The sequence below is a fragment of the Felis catus genome, chromosome B3, assembly GCF_018350175.1.
Source record: "Felis catus isolate Fca126 chromosome B3, F.catus_Fca126_mat1.0, whole genome shotgun sequence".
NCBI classification, from domain to species: domain Eukaryota; kingdom Metazoa; phylum Chordata; class Mammalia; order Carnivora; family Felidae; genus Felis; species Felis catus.
This window is the reverse complement of record NC_058373.1, coordinates 102124620-102145582: the sequence shown is the minus strand read 5'-3', so window position 1 is coordinate 102145582 and position 20963 is coordinate 102124620. Positions and strand designations below refer to the sequence as shown.

General features: G+C 37.7%; 1 protein-coding gene and 1 long non-coding RNA gene across 5 annotated transcripts in view; one reads left to right on the top strand and one right to left on the bottom strand.

Annotated features, from left to right (window-relative positions):
- Positions 1–20963, top strand: part of WDHD1 (WD repeat and HMG-box DNA binding protein 1) — a 68299-nt gene that overhangs the window by 41557 nt on the left and 5779 nt on the right. For 3 of the 4 annotated variants that reach the window (XM_011283237.4, XM_045059936.1, XM_045059935.1), the window contains 8 exons: positions 6934–7048; positions 7708–7839; positions 13476–13693; positions 13791–13909; positions 14096–14152; positions 16384–16427; positions 17043–17210; positions 18665–18795. In XM_011283237.4, the coding sequence (XP_011281539.2) occupies positions 6934–7048; positions 7708–7839; positions 13476–13693; positions 13791–13909; positions 14096–14152; positions 16384–16427; positions 17043–17210; positions 18665–18795 (984 nt within the window). The remainder of the gene's footprint in view (positions 1–6933; positions 7049–7707; positions 7840–13475; positions 13694–13790; positions 13910–14095; positions 14153–16383; positions 16428–17042; positions 17211–18664; positions 18796–20963) is intronic. The other variant, XR_006599607.1, reaches the window with a different exon arrangement.
- LOC109500848 overlaps positions 4268–20963 on the bottom strand; it is a 61585-nt gene continuing 44889 nt past the window's right edge. The window contains exon 2 of the long non-coding RNA XR_002158632.3: positions 4268–4486. This is a non-coding gene — a long non-coding RNA (uncharacterized LOC109500848). The remainder of the gene's footprint in view (positions 4487–20963) is intronic.

Below are 20963 nucleotides of genomic sequence, written 5' to 3'. Positions count from 1 at the left end.
ATTTGTTGTTGTTAATGTTTATTTGAGACAGCACACACAGCGAGGGAGGGGTGAAGAAAGGGGTGACAGAGAATCAGAAGCAGGCTTTGCACTATCCAGCACGAAGCCAGATATGGGTCTGGAATTCACAAAAACTGTGACATCATAACTTGAGCTGAAGTTGGATGCTCAACCAGCTGAGCCACCCAGGTGCCCCTCTGCCTTTAACTTTAAACTGTGATTTAGAAATGAATAATTTAGTGGCTTTTTGAGATTTTTTATAAGGCTCAATTTTTGTCACCAGGCAGAGGGCTAGTAGAAATGTAGTAGTTGACTCGTAGTGTAAAACTCTCAATCCGTGTAGTCCCTATTCAGTATTGTATTAGATACTTTTCTCTCTTTTGAAACCTGATGTCTTTTTGGTCTCAACAACTGGCAGGGACATTGAGTAGGTACTTGGTGAACAAAGAGATCTCTGCTTTCATGGAGCTTATAGACTGATTGGGGAGACAGATAACAGAAACAAGTAAATGTTAATTACTCCTTGAGATAAATACCATAAATTAATCTGAGCAGACCCATGGTGGAGAATAACAGAAGGACACATTCTAGGTAGCATCATCACATAAGACTCTTAATAGAGGTAGTATTTAAAATGAGACTCGAGGCCAGGAAGTCTGTTTGTAAAGAGTGAAGTAACAAATGATCATTGCAGAATAGACAGCATGTATAAAGGACCACAGATCGGAAAGAACTAGGTATGTTTAAAGAATTAAAGGATGTAAATGTGAATAGCATACAAGAAGCAAGGATTGGTGAGAGGCATGATCTCAGAAAGTTAAACCAGGCTGCATTATAGACCATACAGAGAAGTTAATATTTTATTTGAAGTTGTGTCATGAAGCCATTCAAGGGTTTTATCTGGGGAATGATGTAATCTGATTTATACTATAAAAAGAAACTATATGTGGCAAATGGATTGGCAGAGGTAAGATTGAAAGTAGGGAGACAAGTTTTCACCCAGGGGATTTATCCTGCTTTCTGTGGGGATGTTTGGAGATGTGAGAAATGTGGGGTATTATTTATAGCTGTCACAATGATTTGGGGTTACCCTGGCATTTAGAGAACTGGGGCCAGCACTCTCAAACATCTTGCAGTGTGCAGAATGGTCCTGCTCAACTACAGATTGTCATTCCCAAATGCTATCAGTGCCTTCATTGAGAAACACTAAGGAGGATTTTGCAGTCATCTAAGTGAGCTATAAGTACGGCTGGAACTAGTGTGGGGGGCAGCAGAAATTATGCGAACCAGATTTGAGATAGAAACAGTAGGACTGGGGCGCCTGGATGGCTCAGTCAGTTAAGTGTCTGACTCTTGATTTTGGCTCAGGTGATGATCTTACGGGTTCAGGCCCCGCATAGGGCTCCATGCTGACAGTGCAGAACCCGCTTGGGATTCTCTCTCTCTCTCTCTCTCTCTCTCTCTCTCTCTCTCTCTCTCTCTCTGCCCCTTCCCTGCTTGCACACACTCTCTCTCTCTCTCAAAACAAGTAAGTAAACTTGAAAAAGAAACAGGATTTTCTGGTAGGTTGGGGGTTGGTAGTGATGGAAAAGACTCAATAATGACACCCATGTTTCCAATTAAAGCAACTAGACGGATAATCATACCATTTATAGAAATAAGAGAGATAACAATTTCTTTCTTGGCTGTATTAAGTTTGAATTGCCTGCAAAATGTCCAAATGGAGATATCAAGAAGATACTAGAATACATGATTCTAAGATATAAATTTGGGAATCACCAGAATATAGAAGGTATTTAAAGTCATAGTAATAAGTGAGATCACATAGAAGAAAGAGTAACAAAAAAAGGTCACAGAATGCAACACTTAGAAATTTCAACATTTAGGGGGGCATCTGGGTGGCTCAATTGGTTAAGCATCCAACTCTTGATTTCGTCTCAGTTCATGATCTCATGGTTGGGAGATCGAGCTTCATAGCTCACCCCTGAGCATGGAGCCTGCTTGGGATTCTCTCTCTCCCTCTCTCTCTACTGCTCCCTCACTTTTGCACGAGTGTTCTATCAAAATAAATAAACATTAAAAAAAAAAATTCCAACATTTAGAGGTCAGATATTGGAACACGTAGCTTTTGAATGAGGAAGAGGACTATTAGCTAAGCAAGTAAGAGCAAAATCACTTGAGGGTCATATCACAGAAGCTGTAATTGGAGACTTCCAAGAAAGGAAGTAATCAGGGAAATAAAAATGGCTCTTGAATATATAAAAAGATGATATCAAAATAAGATAAATACAAATCAAAACTAAAATTCTCTTCTTATCAAATGAGGAAAATCTGAAAATTTGATAACACTCTTGGTGAGGCTATGGGGGAATAATCACGTTTGTAATTGCTGATGGGAGTATAAATTGGTTACAATCCCTATGGAAGGCAATTTGTCAAGAACTACCAGAATTAGAAATGCATATGCTCTTTGATCCAATAATTCTGCCTTAGGATTTGTCCTACAGACATACTGGTACTTGTTATTTAAAGTGTGATCCATGGACCAGCAGCATCAGCATCACCTGAGAGCTTAGTTATTAGAAATGCTGAATCTCAGGCATCACTTTCAGACCTACTGAATCAGAACCTGCATTTTAACAAGATCTTCAGGTGATTCGTGTGTACATTAAAGTTTAGGAAGTACTGCTGCTAGCACATGTGGGAATGATGATACATGTGAAAGATTTTCTACATTGTAAGATTGTTGATACTGAGAAAAGATTGGAACCCTAAATTTCCATTACTAGAAGAATAGGGAAATAATATTATATACAACTATACATTAGAATACTATATAGGGGCGCCTGGGTGGCTCAGTTGGTTAAGTGTCCAGCTGTGGCTCAAGTCATGATCTCAGGCTTCGTGAGTTTGAGCCCTGCATTGGACTTTGTGCTGACAGCTCAGAGCCTGGAGCCTGCTTCAAATTCTGTTGCCCTCTTTTTTCTGCCCCTCTCCTGCTCATGCTCGCTCTCTCTCTTTCAAAAATAAATAAACATTTAAAAAAATTAAAAAATACTATGTAGATTTTTTTAAACAGTGAAGCAAATCATTTATGTGATAAGAGTTATGTATCAGAGTACATAAAGAACTCTTGTAACTCAAAAGACAACTCAATTAAAAAATAGGCAAAGTGTTTGAATAGACGCTTCTCAAAAGAAAATACACATGGCTAATAAGCATATAAAAACATTTAGCATCATAAGTTATTATGGAAATGCAAATCAAAACCACAAAGATTCCACTTTTTTTTTTTTTTTCCAACGTTTATTTATTTTTGGGACAGAGAGAGACAGAGCATGAACAGGGGAGGGGCAGAGAGAGAGGGAGACACAGAATCGGAAACAGGCTCCAGGCTCTGAGCCATCAGCCCAGAGCCTGACGCGGGGCTCGAACTCACGGACCGCGAGATCGTGACCTGGCTGAAGTCGGACGCTTAACCGACTGAGCCACCCAGGTGCCCCCACAAAGACTCCACTTTATACCCACTAGAATGATTATCACCCAAAAGGTGGAAAGTTCTGTTGAGCATGTGGAGAAATTGGAACCCTAAACATTGCTAGGTGGGATATAAACTGGTACAGTTTGGCAGTTCCTCAAACGGTTAAATACAGAGTTACCATATGACCTAGTTGTTCAACTCCTAGGGATATAATTAAAAGAATTAAAAACATATCATTTCAATCAGTACAAAACACCTGCCTTTAATTATGAATATGAGTAATTACTAATCTGTAGAAATATCACTCCTACCTCTGTTCTAGCAAATTTTTTAGCAAAAATTGTCTTTATTGTTTCCACTGAAGATTTTTTTTTCCATGATCACTACTGGTTAACGTATAACTGAGAGGTTACTAATTTTGTGTGGTACTGTCTAATTTGCTCTCTATAAACATCTTTTTTTTTCTTTTTAAAAGTTCTTAAGAGTTATTTGGCATGCTTAAAGACAAAAATTTTTTTTGTTTTGTTCATTTAACAAGCATTTGTTATAGTATTGACTATATGTGCTATATTACACAAAGGTAAATAAGGTCAGTAGCCAGGAAGTGTTGGCTAGTAAAATCATTATCAACTCCTGAGTAAACGCTCAAAACAAGTTGTGAACAAAGTCTCCTCCATGCAACCGAGAACACAAAGCAAAACTCATTGCTGAGGGGAAGCTTAGTCTGGATATTGGCCCAAGCGTCTCCAATTTGATATGTTTTCAACTCTTTCTTTAACACGAGAACAGGTTTTATGGTTTATTTGAAAAAGAATTAAAGTAATTTTGTCTTAGTAAACTGTAGTTTATTTTTTCACATCTTCTCCAGATGGTTTAGCCACATAGTTTCCAGGAAGCTCATTCATTGTAGGCAAAAACCACCAAATTAGCAGTCAAATGAGTTTGTTTTTCCTCTTCATCCATGAAAGGGACACTTAATGGATAACAGGTCTTTTTACTTCAAGTCTAAAAGGATAAGAAATGTGAATTAGTACTCTGCTTTGATACAAATGTGGCTTTAAAAAACTATTAATAAAATCCTAGGTTTTTATAGTGATAATTGCTTACTATGACTAAATCAGTAAAGTATTTGAGCTATAAAATGTTTTTACACAAGGGAGTATGTCTTTTTACAGAAAAAATAATGTTAAGGCATTAAGATTACTCCCAATGTTCTTTCTGGTTTTGTTAATATATGTATATGTGTATGTAATTGGACTTGTCCTTTTCTGAATGCACATGCCCTTTTTCATCTTGCATGACTAATAAACCACTGGCTTTTGTGAATGACAGAATTGCCACAAGAGATTTTCAAACTGTAGGTATTCACACTGCTACCTCATACTGTGTGGTGAAAACCACTGATTTATATGAACTCATAAAAGGGGAGGAAGAAGAAGAAATGGGATTGTATGTTCAAAATATTGGGGGGGGGCACCTGGGTGGCTCAGTCGGGTGAGCGTACGACTTTGGTTCAGGTCATGATCTCACAGTTCACAAGTTTAATCGGGCTCTGTGCTGACTGAGCCTAGAGCTTGCTTCAAATTCTGTGTCTCCCTCTCTCTCTGTTCCTCCCTAGCTCATGCTCTGTCTATTTCTCAAAAATAAATAAAAACTTAAAAAAAATAAAAAACAAAATAAAATAAACAAAAATACTGGAACTCTAAAAACATGTTTGTATTTTTATTGTATGGTCACAAAAACAAAAAGGTGTGTTCAAATCTCACTAGGGGACCTGGGTAGTTTGAAAAAGATTCCTGTGTACTGCCATTATTTAATTTTTAACTACTCTAGTGGGCATTTGATAATATGAGAAGATACTTTTGAAAAAAAATTTAAACCTACATAGTATTTCCCTTTAAGAAAGGCATGACTTTAAGCCATGACTAAAAGGCTGTACTATAAATTAAGTGGGTGGTTATTAGTAAGCACTGGACATTGTACTGTATTTTAAAGTGACTATAAAAATTAGAAAGTTTGCCTAAGGTACTTACAGTGTGTAGGTATGGTTTTCCAGTGGCTTCCTTATAAATAACTTGGAATACATAAGTTAAAAGAGTATTCTATGTGCATATATCATTCTGTGATTAATGAATGCTTTTTAATTAATAAATTCCATTAGTATTAATGCTGAGGGGCATCTTTAAATACTTTACATGTCCTAGTCAGAAAAGGTTTAGACAGTGTTCTTGCCCACTAAGCTATTTATTACCATGTAAGGCAACCTTTGATTTAGCAGAGCAGGTATATATTATAACCTTTTAAATGATACTGGACTTTCTGCTTCACTCTCACCAATATCTAGTAATAGACACTCATCTGTATTGGACATTTCACCATCTTTTTCTCTTGTTTGACACTTTTTACCAGCAGTAAAAAGACTGACAAAAGTGAATATGCTTCATCAGTATCTTATCTTGGGTGATCTGTTTTATAATGTGAATCCCATGACAGCTATTTATGGCACAGCTTCTGTATTTTAAAAGTGGGCAGTTTGCTAAGGAAAAGCTGATGAGAACCTATTTCACTTTCTTTTTCTTCAAGGTTCATTCACTTATTTTGAGAGAGGGAGAGTGAGGCAGGGGCAGAGAGAGAAGGAGAGAATCCCAAGCAGGCTTCACACTGTCAGTGCAAAGCCCAGTGTGGGGCTCAAACTCACAAACTGCAAGATCATGACCTGAGCCAGAATCAAGAGTTGGATGCTTAACCCACTGAATCACCCCGGTGCCCCAGGCCTGTTTCACTTTAAGTGATAGTTTAATAAAGCTGATATAAAGAGGGATTTTTGAAATGCATAGGGAGGGATTTTTTTTTTTAATTTTTTTTTCAACGTTTATTTATTTTTTTGGGACAGAGAGAGACAGAGCATGAACGGGGGAGGGGCAGAGAGAGAGGGAGACACAGAATCAGAAACAGGCTCCAGGCTCTGAGCCATCAGCCCAGAGCCCGACGCGGGGCTCGAACTCACGGACCGCGAGATCGTGACCTGGCTGAAGTCGGACGCTTAACCGACTGCGCCACCCAGGCGCCCCAGGGAGGGATTAATTTTTATACCTAATCAGGCCTGAAGTACTTTACTTTTTAAGTTTTTTTATTTTGAGAAAGAACAAGTGTGGGGGGAGAAGGAGAGAATGCCAGCTTCGTGCTGTCAGCGCGGAGCTGGATGCGGGGCTCGAACTCCCAAACTGCGAGATGATGACCTGAGCCAAAACCAGTGGTTGGACACTTAACCAACTGAGCCACTTTTAAAAAATTAAAGTACTTTTTTTTTAAAAAAAAGTAATTTATTGTTTATTATTAAGCTAGCTATTGGAATAATATTCCAAGTTACTGACTTTTGGAAAATTTATATTTTAACAGTTTTTATGATGTTGGAGGAAATTTTTGTGGTGAGACTTTTTCTTTACTGACAGGTGCATTCCTTGTAAAGGTTCTCGGTTTCCTCCCACCCTTCCACGCCCTGCTGTAGCTATATTATCCTTTAAGCTTCCTTATTGTCAGACTGCAACAGAGAAAGGACAAATGGAGGTATGTGGAAATCTTGCCTTGACACTCTGAATTTGATAATACATTGCTTATGATGTAGACATTTAAAAATTACCCTGATGACCATTGTTGACTACTCATTACTTTATAATTAAATAATTACTTGTAGCAGGGAGGGAGGACTGCTTATTACCACCAGGGTAACTGATTGCCATCACTACTTCCAGGGATTTTGTCTATGAGATAAATGAGTATGATCATCAGGGCCTCACTAGGGCAAGGCATTCACTGTCAGAGTTGGGCTGAGTGCCTGAGAGAGTGGCCCTCCATAAATTTTGTGTCTTAGGCACCAGGCTTGCCCCACTATGGTCCTAGCCTTGTGCCATCAAGTCATTTGAAACCTTGCAATTAGTTTCTCTAACCAAGAAGCAAATCGGTCTCTTAAAAAATAGTTTAACAAGTTCTCTGAGCATTAACTATGATAGCTAAGAAACTGTTTAAAATACTATATTCCCTTTTTTTTTTTAAGGATAGAAGATAAAGTCAAACTTTGGTATCACATTAAAATTTGAATTATAAAATAAACTATAGAAAGAATATTTCAAAAAATATTTTATTCAGAAGCTGTTATCTTAAGATAAATAACACTTGCCTGGTATTAAGCTGGTAGTTTTCTCTAAGCAGTTTTTTCCCTTTTGTAGGAACAATTTTGGCGTTCCGTTATATTTCACAATCACCTTGATTATTTAGCTAAAAATGGTTATGAATATGAAGAAAGTAGTAAAAATCAAGCAGTAAAAGAACAACAGGAACTTTTAATGAAAATGCTTGCGGTGAGTAAAATAAATATACTGGAAAAATTAAAGTTACACTTTTCTATAGATTGTATTTCCTAAAAGTATGTGAGTTAGCACCAAGTTCCACAACCTCAAAATCTTTTTTTTTTAATTAAAAAAAAAATTTGAAATTAGATATAATTAACAGTGTTATATTAGTTTCAGGTTATAGTACAATGATTCAACAGTTCTCTACTCGGTTCTGTTTCCCAGTTGATATTGCAGTTAAAATATTTAAAACATTACCTTGTAACTAAGATCATAAGCAGATAAGTGTGCTTTTAATCCCCTTCACCTATTTCACCCTTCTCCCTTCTCACAGCCCCTCTGGTAACCATCAGTTTGTTCTCTACAGTTAAGAGTCTGTTCGTTTGTTTGTTTGTTTTAATGTTTATTTTTAAGAGAGAACACATGCATGTGAATGGGGGTGGGGAGAGGCAGAGAAAGAGGGAGAGAGAGAATCCCAAGCAGGCTCTGCATTGTCAGCAGTGAGCCTGATGTGGAAGTCTAACTCAAAAACTGTGAGATCATGACCTGAGCAAAAGTCAGGTGCTTAACCAACTGTGAACCACCCACATGCCCCAAAAGTGTGTTTGTCTCTTTTTCCTGTTTGTTTCTTTTTTTTTTTTTTTAATGTTTATTTATTTTTGAGAGAGAGCAAGCAGGGGAAGGGCCGAGAGAGAGGGAGATAGAGGATCTGAAGCAGGTTGTGTGCTGACAGCAGAGAGCCCAACACAGTGCTCGAACTCACCAACTGCGAGATCATGACCTGAGCTGAAGTCGGATGCTTAACCAACTGAGCCACCCATGCACCCCTGTTTGTTTTGTTTCTTAAATTCTACATATGAGTGAAATCATATGGTATTTGTCTTTCTCTGACTGACTTATTTCACTTAGCGTTATACTCTCTAGATCCATCCATGTTATTACAAATGATAAGATTTCATTCTTTCTTATGGCTGAGTAATACTCCATTGTGTATATATATTCCACATGTTCATCCATTCATCTATGGATGGACACTTGGGTTACTTCCATAATTTGGCTATTATAAATAATGCAGTAGTAAACATAAGGGTGCATATGTCTTTTAGAATTAGTGCTTTTGGGGGGCAACTGGGTGGCTCACTCAGTTAAGCATATGGCTTCTGATTTCAGCTCAGGTCATGATCTCATGATTCATGGGATCGAGCCCTGCACTGGGTTCTGTGCTGACAGTGCAGAGCCTGGTGGGGATTCTCTCTCTCTATCTGCCCCGCCCATCCTCAAAATTAAAAAAAAGAAAATTTCTATAGAATTATTGCTTTTTTATTCTTTGGGTAAATACCCAATAGTGGAATTACTGGATTATATGGCAATTCTGTTTTTAATTTTTTGAGGAACCTTCATACTATTTTCCACAGTGGCTGCACCAGTTTGCATTCCCACCAACAGGGCACAACCTCCAATTCTTAAGTTGCATCCAGTAGTGTTTTTCTTCCTTGAAAGTTCTGTTTCTAAGTTGATATTGCAGTTAACATATTTGAAACATTACCTATAACTAAGATCATAGGCAGAAATAAACTGTTCTGGTGCTATCTCCCTTTTTGCTTTTGGTCACTTGTCTATGTTTTCACAGGCACTCCAGGTATTCTGATGTTTAATAAAATTTGTGAACTGGCTATAGCTCCTACAACAAAATAAAGTTTGAGTGTGGGCTTTTAGACCTCCAGGGCTGAGTAATCTTTTATTTTTTATTTTTTTTTTTAATTTTTTTTTTCAATGTTTATTTATTTTTGGGACAGAGAGAGACAGAGCATGAACGGGGGAGGGGCAGAGAGAGAGGGAGACACAGAATCGGAAACAGGCTCCAGGCTCCGAGCCATCAGCCCAGAGCCTGACGCGGGGCTCGAACTCACGGACCATGAGATCGTGATCTGGCTGAAGTTGGACGCTTAACCAACTGCGCCACCTAGGCGCCCCAGGGCTGAGTAATCTTAAGAACTTTGTTTGATAAGGCTTATAGATATGCTTGCCTTTTGTCATCTCTTAAGCAATCGTGTGATGAAAGTTTGTCTATAGCCAGTAACCAGGTTTCATGCCCTGGATATTTTAAGTCTATTTATCTCTAGAGATAAATATATATATATTTGATATATAAATATAGTTAAAATATAAAGTGCATATGTTTCGTGTCCTCACTTGAGGTTGGTTTATGGTGAGGAGTATAACCTAATTTCGTTGTTCATTTTGCACCAGCCCTTTAAGGACAGTGATCACATCTCCTTTACCACTGTATGCTGGGTGCTTATATGGTGTGTAATACATAATAGACTTCAGTATTTCTTGAGAGAGTAAATGGCCCATACTTTTCATTTCAAAGTTGAGGAAAAAAGATTCTGAGGGAAAAGTGGTATCTAAGACCACAGAGCTAATTATAACTCCAGTTTCCAAGAGGTGGTATTCACTACTGTCACCACTATGCAACACTGCCTTGAGTTTAGTATTAAAGAAATGTAGTTTATTGTAAAGTAAGTTTTGTTTCTTTTATAAAATGTCATTTGTAGGGGCACCCGAGTGGCTCAGTCGGTTAAGTGTCCAATTTCGGCTCAGGTCATGATCTCATGGTTTGTGAGTTCGAGCCCCGCATTGGGCTCTGTGCTGACAGCTCAGAGCCTGGAGCCTGCTTCAGATTCTGTGTCTCCCTGTGTCTGCCCCTCCACCGCTTGCACTCTGTCTCTCTCATTGTCTCAAAAATAAACATTAAAAAAAAAAAGTTAAAATGCCATTTGTGTAACTAGTAACCTTTTCTCTTTGTACAACATATGTAAGAAAATATGTTTGGTTTATTTACCATTTATCATTAGAGGAGCTTTTCCTCTGGGACAGTGTTATTAGTAGGGTATCAGTAGCTTGAGGACTGGTCAGTTCTTTAGCATTCCTGTCCCCCTGGCAAATGCCTGAAGTTTAACCTTGTTACTATGAGAACCATACTACTTCTTTTCATTTCCAAACCCTCTGAGGCAGAGTACTACCCTGATTAAGAGGTATTGTTTATACAATAGTGATAGTAGAAAACTTGAAAAGAACATGCAGGTGACTATCTAAAGCTTCTGTGCTGATCCATCAGATGTGGGATGTCTGAGTAACAAAATAATCCTTCTACTCTATGAATTATGAGACCCTTAGTCTTTGAAGTACTAATTTTCCTTACATTGTACTTGAGTTGCCTCACTTTGAGTTGTCAGAATGCATACCAAAAGGAAAATAATCAATGGCACAAAAACAGACACTCAGATCAATGGAATAGAATAGAGAACCCAGCAATGGACCCAGAAATGTTTGTTGGTATGGCCAACTGATATTTGACAAAGCAGGAAAGAATATCCAATGGAACAAAGACAGTCTCTTCAGCAAGGTAAAATTGGACAGCGACATGCAGAAAAACGAACCTGGACCACTTTCTTACACCGTACACAAAAATAAACTCAAAATGGATTAAAGACCTAAACGTAAGACAGAAAGCCATCAAAATCCTAGAGGAGAAAGCAGGCAAAGACCTCTTTGGCCTTGGCCGCAGCAACTTCTTACTCAATATGTCTCCTGAGACAAGGGTAACCAAAGCAAAAATGAACTATTGTGACCTCATCAAAATAAAAACCTTCTCCAAAACAAAGGAAACAATCAGCAAAACTAAAAGGCAACTGACGGAATGGGAGAAGATACTTGCAAACAACATATTAGGTAAAGGGTTAGTATCCAAAATCTATAGAGAACTTACGAAACTCAACACCCAAAAAATAAATAACCCAGTGAAGAAAGGGTATATAACTGGCAAATAACCCAGTGAAGAAAGAAATAACCCAGGGCAAAAGACATGAATAGACACTTCTCCAAAGAAGACATCCAGATGGCTAACCGACACATGAAAAAATGTTCAGCATCAGGGAAATACAAATCAAAACTACAATGAGATACCACGTTTCAGAATGGCTAACATTAACTCCAGCAACAACAGATGTTGGCGACGATGCAGAGAAAGAGGATCTCTTTTGCACTGCTGGTGGGAATGCAAACTGGTGCAGCCACTATGGAAAACAGTATGGAGGTTCCTCAAAAAAGTAAAAATAGAACTACCTTCTGACCCAGCATTTGCACTGCTAGGTATTTATCCAAGGGATACAGGTGTGCTGTTTCAAAGGGACACATGCACCCCCATGTTTATAGCAGCACTATCTGCAATGGCCAAAGTATGGAAAGAGCCCAAATGTCCATTGACAGATGAAGGGATAAAGAAGATGTAGTATATATATACAATAGAGTATTACTCGGCAATAAAGAAGAATGAAATCTTGCCATTTGCAACTACATGGATGGAACTAGAGGGTATTATGCTAAGGGAAATTAGTCAGAGAAAGACAAAAATCTTATGACTTCACTCATATGAGGACTTTAAGATACAAAACAGATGAACATAAGGGAAGGGAAGCAAAAATAATATAAAAACAGAGAGGAGGACCAAACATAAGAGACTCTTTATTTTTTTTTAAATTTTTTTTAATGTTTGTTTATTTTTGACAGAGAGACAGACAGAGCATGAGTGGGGGAGGGGCAGAGAGAGAGAGGGAGACACAGAATCCAAAGCAGGTTCCAGGCTCTGAGCTGTCAGGACAGAGCCTGATGCAGGGCTCGAACTCACAGACTGCGAGATCATGACCTGAGCTGAAGTCGGACACTCAACCAACTGAGCCACCCAGGCGCCCCAAACATAAGAGACTCTTAAATATGGAGAACAAACAGAGGTTGCTGGAGGGGTTGTGGGAGGGGGGATGGGCTAAACAGGTAAGGGACATTAAGGAATCTACTCCTGAAATCATTGTTGTACCATATGCTAACTAACTTGGATGTAAATTAAAAAATAAACAAAAAATGAAACTAAAAAAAAAATAAACTTAAAAAAAAGTAATCAAGTGTTGAAGATATTTAATGAATGCCCTTTGTTTTTTATTGAAATTTTTATTAAAATACAGCAAGAAAAAGGAAGTTGTTTATTTGTAAGTTGTATAACTATTTCTGGTAATTGGAAATCATAGACAATCACACTTAAAAATGAGTGGATAAATCTACTCCTCCCGCCTCCCTCCTCCCCCCCCCCCCCACCCAGATTCACTTGTAGTATTTGTGTGCCAGTTCTGGGAAAAATAATAACTAATTAATCATTTATAATTTATTCCTTCTTTGAATTTGCTACCCTATTTGATGAGGGCAGGATGAGGGTGGGTGGGCAGCAAAATCAGTTTAAGAAAACCACATTTGAATTTTAAAGGAAAATCTTACTTCCTTTGTAATTAATAGCTTGAAATCACATGCCTTATTTCATTGAATCTAAGCTACTAGTGATTGTAAAATGCACCATTATTTTATTTATATAAGCCAAAAAAATGCTGCAAACTCTGACCCACCATAAATTGTAAGATGCTTCCTACTTTCAGAGATGCTAAACTGAGTAAAAACTATGCATCTTAGAATCAGTGAGATACATTATCTAGAAAACCAGTATTTTTTCAGATACTAGTAGTATCATTCTCTTATTTTTTAAAAGTTTTGCTTGATGTGTTTTTTTTTTTTTTTTTTTTTTTTCCATTTTGGGTTAGCTTTCTTGTAAACTGGAGCGGGAATTTCGTTGTGTGGAACTTGCTGATTTAATGACTCAAAATGCTGTGAATTTAGCCATTAAATATGCTTCTCGTTCCCGGAGATTAATATTGGCCCAAAGACTTAGTGAACTGGCTGTGGAAAAGGCAGCAGAATTGGCAGCAACCCAGGTAGAAGAAGAAGAAGAGGAAGATTTCAGAAAAGGGCTGAATGCTGGGTAAGAAATAATCAGTTGTTTAAATTATTCTTTACTATTCTGAAAATTTAATTGGTCTTTCCATAGCTCTTAATTGAATAATATTATTGTCTTTTAGTTACAGTAATACTGCTACAGAGTGGAGCCAGCTAAGGCTCAGAAACCAAGTTGAAGAAGATGAAGAGGATACTGGAGAAGCTGATGATAAAGAAGAAAAACCAGAAATACATAAGTATGGTAAGATACATTTTTAAACCAATTTAAAGATGAGAAATGCAATATTTTGTGGCTTTCCTCATTTTGCTTGGCTGAGGAAAACTGAATACCTGTACTGTGTCAAGACACCTTTGCTGATTGTTGATTATAGAGAGGAACTTTATCTCCCCATTTACACTGCATTGTTTTATCTTAATTATTTTATAGGACAGAATCCATTTTCCAAAAATGCAAACTCCTCTGATGTGCCAGCTGTTAAGTCAGGTAAGAAATATTTGTGATTTTGTAATATCAGGAAAATTGTTCAAGTAGTCTTTTAAAGTGATATATGTACTTAAACCACCCCACACACATACTCTGCCATCCTAAGTTTGTTTTTATCAGAAATTTTGTTTGTGAAGCTGGTCATTTTACAAATATTTATTAAATGCCTATTATGTTTGACTAGGTGGGAGATACCAAAAGTCAAGTAGACATGCATGGTTGATTCCTGCATAAATCTTATATAGTACCAACTGACTTTTTTTTTTTTTAAGTTTATTTATTTATTTTGGAGAGAGAGAGAGAGAGAGAGAGACAGAAAATCCCAGGCAGGTTCTATGCTGTTAGCACAGAGAGAGAGAGAGAATCCCAGGTAGGTTCTGTGCTATTAGCACAGAGCCAGACATGGGGTTCGAATCCATGAGCCATAAGATCATGACTTGAGCCAAAATCAAGAGTCAGACACTTAAAACCGACTGAGCCACCCAGGCACTCCCCAACTTTTTAAACAATGTACATAAATTACTTTGATTTTTAAAATTTACCTGTAAAAACATGTACAGAGGAGTATATAATAGTTTGCTTTAATCTAGTCAGTGGTGATAGATAGGTGGGGACCCCAAGGGAGGCCTCATGAAATGTTTAAAGCAGAGACCTGCAGGATGATTAAGAGTCAGCTAGGCAAAAGTGGGTGAGAGCAGAAGCAGAGGAAAAGTGTATGACTTAAGGAACAGCATGTGCTAAGATTGTAAGAGTGGTGTGAAGAGCACAGACAGAGAGAAAGTGGTGCTGAGTGGTTTGGGAGTGATGGGCAAGAGCTAAATAATGCAGATCCATGTAGGCCACAGTAAAGATTTTTGATCTTTATTCTAAGGTCTCTGGGAGGCTGTTGTAGGCTTTAAGCAGGCATAGCACGGCACACTGGCAGAGGAGGAATACAAATAAGGAGACTACTGAGGAATTCCAAAAGTGACGTTGAATAGCGGCTTGGATAGGGTGGTGGTGACCAATGAAAGAATGAGAAGAATTGAAGAGGTGTTTCTGAAAAAGATGTAGAGAGTATGGAAGTTTAGGGTGTAAAGAAAGACTCAGTTTCCAGCTTGAATACATGAGTGAATGATGGAACCACTTACTGAGTCAGAAAACACTAGGGAAATGCAGATTTTGATATGATGATGATGAATTACTATTGGATATTTTGGTTAGGAGCTTAGAAAAGTAGTCTGGGAGGGAGATGTAAAGTGAAAATTACTGGCATAACCATAGCAATTTAAACCCTGGGCATAGATGAGGATATAAAGTGAGAAGAAAAGTGAGTTTAGGCCTAGGGAATCCCCAACATTTTTTTTTTTTTTTGAGAGTCAAATGAGAGTTTATTTGAGATCAAAGAATTGCAGTTAGGGGAGGGAATCCCCAACATTTAAACATTAGGCCCAGGAGGTTGAGGAGGAGGAACCATCAAAAGAGAATGAGATCAAAGAGGAACGAGGTGGGAATGGGGAATCTCAGAAGTCAAAAGGAGGAGACAGTGTCAAGAAGAAAAGAACACTTAGCTACGTAGAATGCTTTTGAGGGGGTCAAATAAGATGATGACTGAAAACTATCCACCAGATTTGGCCAAATGGAGTTTATTGAGTCCTTAGCAAGAACAAATTCTATAGGGTAGTAGGGCTGGAAGCTGTATAATTGTGGATGTTGGAATGTAGGGGCAGTGAGGAACTGGGAATAACCATGTAGACAACTCTTGAGAATTTGACTGTATAGACGAGGGAGAAATAAATGGTGGCTAGAGGTGATGTGAAATTGAGAGGGTTTGTTTTTGTTTGTTAGGAAACTTGAGTAGTCAATGAAGAGTGAAAAATCCAAAGATGGAATAGCCGTCGATAAGACAAGTTTCTTGACAAAGCAGGAGTGGATAGGATCTAGAGCACAAGTAGATGAATTATTAACCTTAGCTAAAATAAGGCACCATTCTTCCATGGTAACAGGAGAAAAGGATAGATCTATACAGGTTTATATATTTCATAGTGAGAAGTTGGGATACTTTCCATTTAATAGCTTTTACTTTTATTTTGTCTTGGAAAATAGATAGGAGGTCATATAGAGTTGTTAATTCTAAAGTTGCAAAGCACATTTGTTTTTATATAATACAGATTAAAATGACCTATTATTACAGAGGTCAGAAGTCTTCTATGTTTTACCACTATTAAGTGAGGGTTTCTTTCTTATGAAAGGTGCAGTTATCTCTAGCAACCAAGGACGAGTAAACCCCTTCAAGGTAAACTCTTTCCAGTGATACTTAACATGTTTTTAAGTACATTTTTATACAGAGAAATCTTTCCAAACCACCAGATGACCCTCCTCAGACTTGGAAACATTAAAGATTGAAACAGATCTTTGTGAAAACAGTTGAAAGCAGCACTAGTTCATGCTTGGGCTAAGACTTATCTTCTGAATACCTGTGGTTTTGAACGATAGTCCCTGTTTTTCTTAGGGATGTGTTATATTTAATATGTGTGTCAGTCTTAATATGGATTATACAAAATGTATTCAATTCCAAATGTGACACAATATAGACTTAAAAGACACTTAAATATACATTTTTTTAATGTTTGTTTATTTTTGAGAGAGAGGGAGAGAGAGCGCATGAGTTGGGGAGGGGCAGAGAGAGAGAGGACAGAGGACCTGAAGCGGGCTCTGTGCTGACACACTAGGGAGTCCAACATGGGACTTGACCCATGAGCCATGAGATCATGACCTAAGCCAAAGTTGGACACTCAACCAACTGAGCTACCCAGGCGCCCCTAGACTTAACAGAAATTTAGAGGAAAAATGAATCTCTTGGGGTTTTTCTTCTTTAAACATAAAATGCTAATAGTAGTTTGCTCTTTAGGTATCAGCCAATTCCAAAGAGCCAGCCATTTCAGTGAATTCAGCACGTTCTACTAATATTTTAGACAATATGAACAAATCATCCAAGAAATCTGCACTCAGTCGAGCTACAAATAATGAAAAGTCTCCAGTTATAAAGCCTCTAGTTCCAAAGCCAAAGTCTAAGCAGGTACTATTTCAACTACCCACATCAGCAACAAGTAGCACATGATCTGTTTGTCTTGCTTTAGTTTTTGTTCACTCTTTCAGGTATGGGGCAGGAGGCTCCAGTTGTTTATCATTGATTGCCTAGGGAGGGTAGTGGTTCTCAAATCTGATTTTGCTTCAGAATCACTTTTTAAAATATATACAGTAAAACCTTGGTTTGTAAGCATAATTTGTTCTGGAAACATGCTTGTAATCCAAAGTACTTGTATATGAAAGCGAATTTCCCCCATAAGAAATAATGGAAACTCCGATGATTCATTCCACAACCCAAAAACATTCACATAAAAATGATTACAGTACTGTAATACAAAATAATAAATAAAATACAAAGTATAAAGAAAAACAAATTAACCTGCACTTACCTTTGAAAACCTTCATGGCTGGTGTGAGGGAGACGAGTAGAGGGTTATTGTGTAGGACGGCTATCACTATCATTAATGGAATCACTGCTATCTGTTGGCTCAGTGGAATCTCTTTCTTCATGGGGGCCATTGTATACGTTTGCACAATGTTGACTACCATACAGTATTAATAAAGTTTTGTCATACACTGTATTTAATGTAACTATCAATAAGGCAGTAGGGGAAAGGGTCTATATCTGCAGGCAGCCTGCCTAGAATGAAACAAAGCATTCCTAAGCTTACTCTTGTATGGAAAAGCGGAGGACTGTCCACAGGTGCTTTGAAGTGACAAAAAATAAACTAGGGCCAGTTGTGGGCACCTTCCTATGTTCTGAAAAATCACTGATTTCTGCCAAACACTGCAGCCTGAGACTGAGCATCTGAGCACGCAAGATGATCACACACAATCTTGCAGCCAGTGAGAGAGAGAAAAACATTGGCTCAGTTGTGATCATGGTGTAACATACTACTTGTATTGCAAGACATTGCTTATTTATCAAGTTAAAATTTGTTAGAAATGTGTGCTAATTTTGTGAAACATTTGGAGAAAAAGTTACTCACAATCCAAGGTTTTACTGTGTATACTCAGGCCCCAAAGACTCAGGCATCTGTCTGGTTTTTAAAAAAATTTCCCAGATGATTCTGACGCATATCTTTTTTTTAATGATGATGCCGGCCCCAATCTTTCTTTCTTCCGTATTCTGATTTTGCCTTCTAGATTTCATCCCAGATTTGGTATTTCACCTCACATTTGTCATTAGTATAATAGATCTTTTATCTTTTCCATTTTATATAATTTTATTCATTTAGAAAACATGGAATTTGAAGTAATAGTTTTTTTGGGTTTTATGTCTATAGGCATCTTTATATTCAACTGAGAACTTCAGGACTTCACATGTTGGTATAAGAATACTAAATAATTATAAATATTTTTCCACATTTTTCAAAACTTGATTGTAGTGTATAAAATTGTACTAGATTTTTGTTGCAGTATTCATTATGTTTGTTTTTACAGGCATCTGCAGCATCCTATTTCCAGAAAAGAACTTCCCAAGCTGATAAGAATGAGGATGCGAGTGAAGAAAATCCTAAAAATTCATCATCTGAAACTCCAGCTCCATGTCCTCAAAACACTGAAAGCCAAAGGTTAGTACATAGATAAATTTATTATTCTCAAGATTCAGTATTCCAATAAAAGACATACAGAAACAGCAATACAAAATTATGCAACTGTCTTGTTCACTGTTACAAATAATACATTGGTACTGGTGGTGGACATTCTGAACACATAACTTTCTTTTTAATATTTATTTATTTTGAGAGAGAGCATGGGAAGGGCAGAGAGAGGGAGGGAGGGAGAATACTTTTTTTTTAAATTTTTTAAAATATTTACTTATTTTTGGGAGAGAGAGAGAGAGCATGCAAGAGAACAGGGGAGGGACAGAGAGAGAAAGGGAGACACAGAATCCAGAGCAGGCTCCAGGTTCTGAGCTCTCAGCACAGAGCCCGATGCAGGGCTTGAACTCAGAAAGTGTGAAATCATGATCTGAGCTGAAATCTGATGCTTAACCAACTGAGCCACCCAGGTGCCCTGAGGGAGGGAGAATCTTAAGCGGGCTTCTTGCCCAGCACAGAGCCCAACACGGGGCTCAATCTCATAACCATGAGATCATGACTTGAACTGAGATCAAGAGTTGGATGCTTAACTGACTGAGCCACCCAGGCATCCCTGAATACATAACTTTAAGGAGGCCGTAAATATTGGTTAATGTCTACTTAATACTTAAGTATGCTCTGATAAGTATATATGTGTTTTAAATTGTACTATGTTTTACGGGGTGCCTGGGTGGCTCAGTCGGTTGGGCGTTCTACTTCGACTCAGGTCATGATCTCACAGTTGGTGGGTTCGAGCCCCGCATCGGGCTCTGTGCTGATAGCTCGGAGCCTGAAGCCTGCTTCAGATTCTGTGTCTCCTCTTCCCTCTGCCCCTCCCATGCTCATGCTCTCTCTCACTCTGTCTCTCAAAATAAACGTAAAAAAAATTTAAAAATAAAATAAATTGTATTGTGCTTTAAATTGTTTTAAATTAAAATTTAAAACATATATTGTATAATTCTTCTTTTGTTTTAAACTAAATATAGTTAAGTGGGAGAAGCAGTGAAAGGATACAAAAGAAAGTCTGATAAAGAATAAATATCTTCCATATCCACTCAGTTCCCCTCTTTACAAATAGTCACTACAACAAATTTCTTACATAGCCCTCCAGAATTGTTCTGTAAGTGTTCAAACACTTGTATTTATCTGTTTATTTTAACAGAAATGGTAGCATACACATTGTTGTGTACATTACTATTTTTTCACATAGCAGCTTTTGCAGATCATCTCATATTACTACACAGTTTATTTAATCTTTTTATATCCATTGAATGGATATGCCATAATTTATTCAGTTCTCTACTGGTGGACAGAAGGTGATTGCTGGTCTTTTGCTAGAGTACAAGTAGTACTGCAATGAATTACTTTATATGAATGGCATTTCTCACATACACATATAGCCATAAGATGGATATCTGTATGATTCAAGTTAATGTGCACTTGTAATTCCAATAGACATTGCCAAATTTTTCTCCATTAATCTTGTATCATTTTCTATACCTCCAGCAATGAGTTCCTATTTGCCTGTATCCTATTTGTTTGCCAGTGCAATATGTTCCATTTCGTGATCTCTCTAAATGCTGGGTTTATTTAAAATGCATCAGTTAAGGAGTGCCTGGGTGGCTCAGTAGGTTAAGCATCAGACTTTGGCTCAGGTCATGATCTCACCATTCATGGGTTCGAGCCTCGCATTGGGCTCTGTGCTGACAGTTTGGAGCCTGGAGCCTGCTTCGGATTCTGTGTCTCCCTCTCTCTCTGCCCCTCCCATACTCGCACTCTCTCTCTTAAAAATAAACATTTTTAAAAAAACTTTAATGCCTCAGTTAAAAAGAAAAAGTCACCATTTCATTTTTATCATTGAATATCTCCTGTTAACCAGTTTATTTATCTATCTACTTTTTTAAAGAGTCTATTTTTAAGTAATCTCTGCACCCAACGTGGGGCTCGAACTCCTAGCCCCGATATCAAGAGCCATATGCTTTACCGATTGAGCTAGCAGGCATCCTTCATGTTAACCAGTTTAATTTGAGGGGTAGCTTTGGTTTTTATTTTTTCTGTTTTGCCCTGAATTCAAATTAGGTATTAAGCAGTGAAGGTTTTATTTAAGAAGATTCAATTTTTTGTACTTTCAATACAGAAAACTTATTTAATTGGAATGT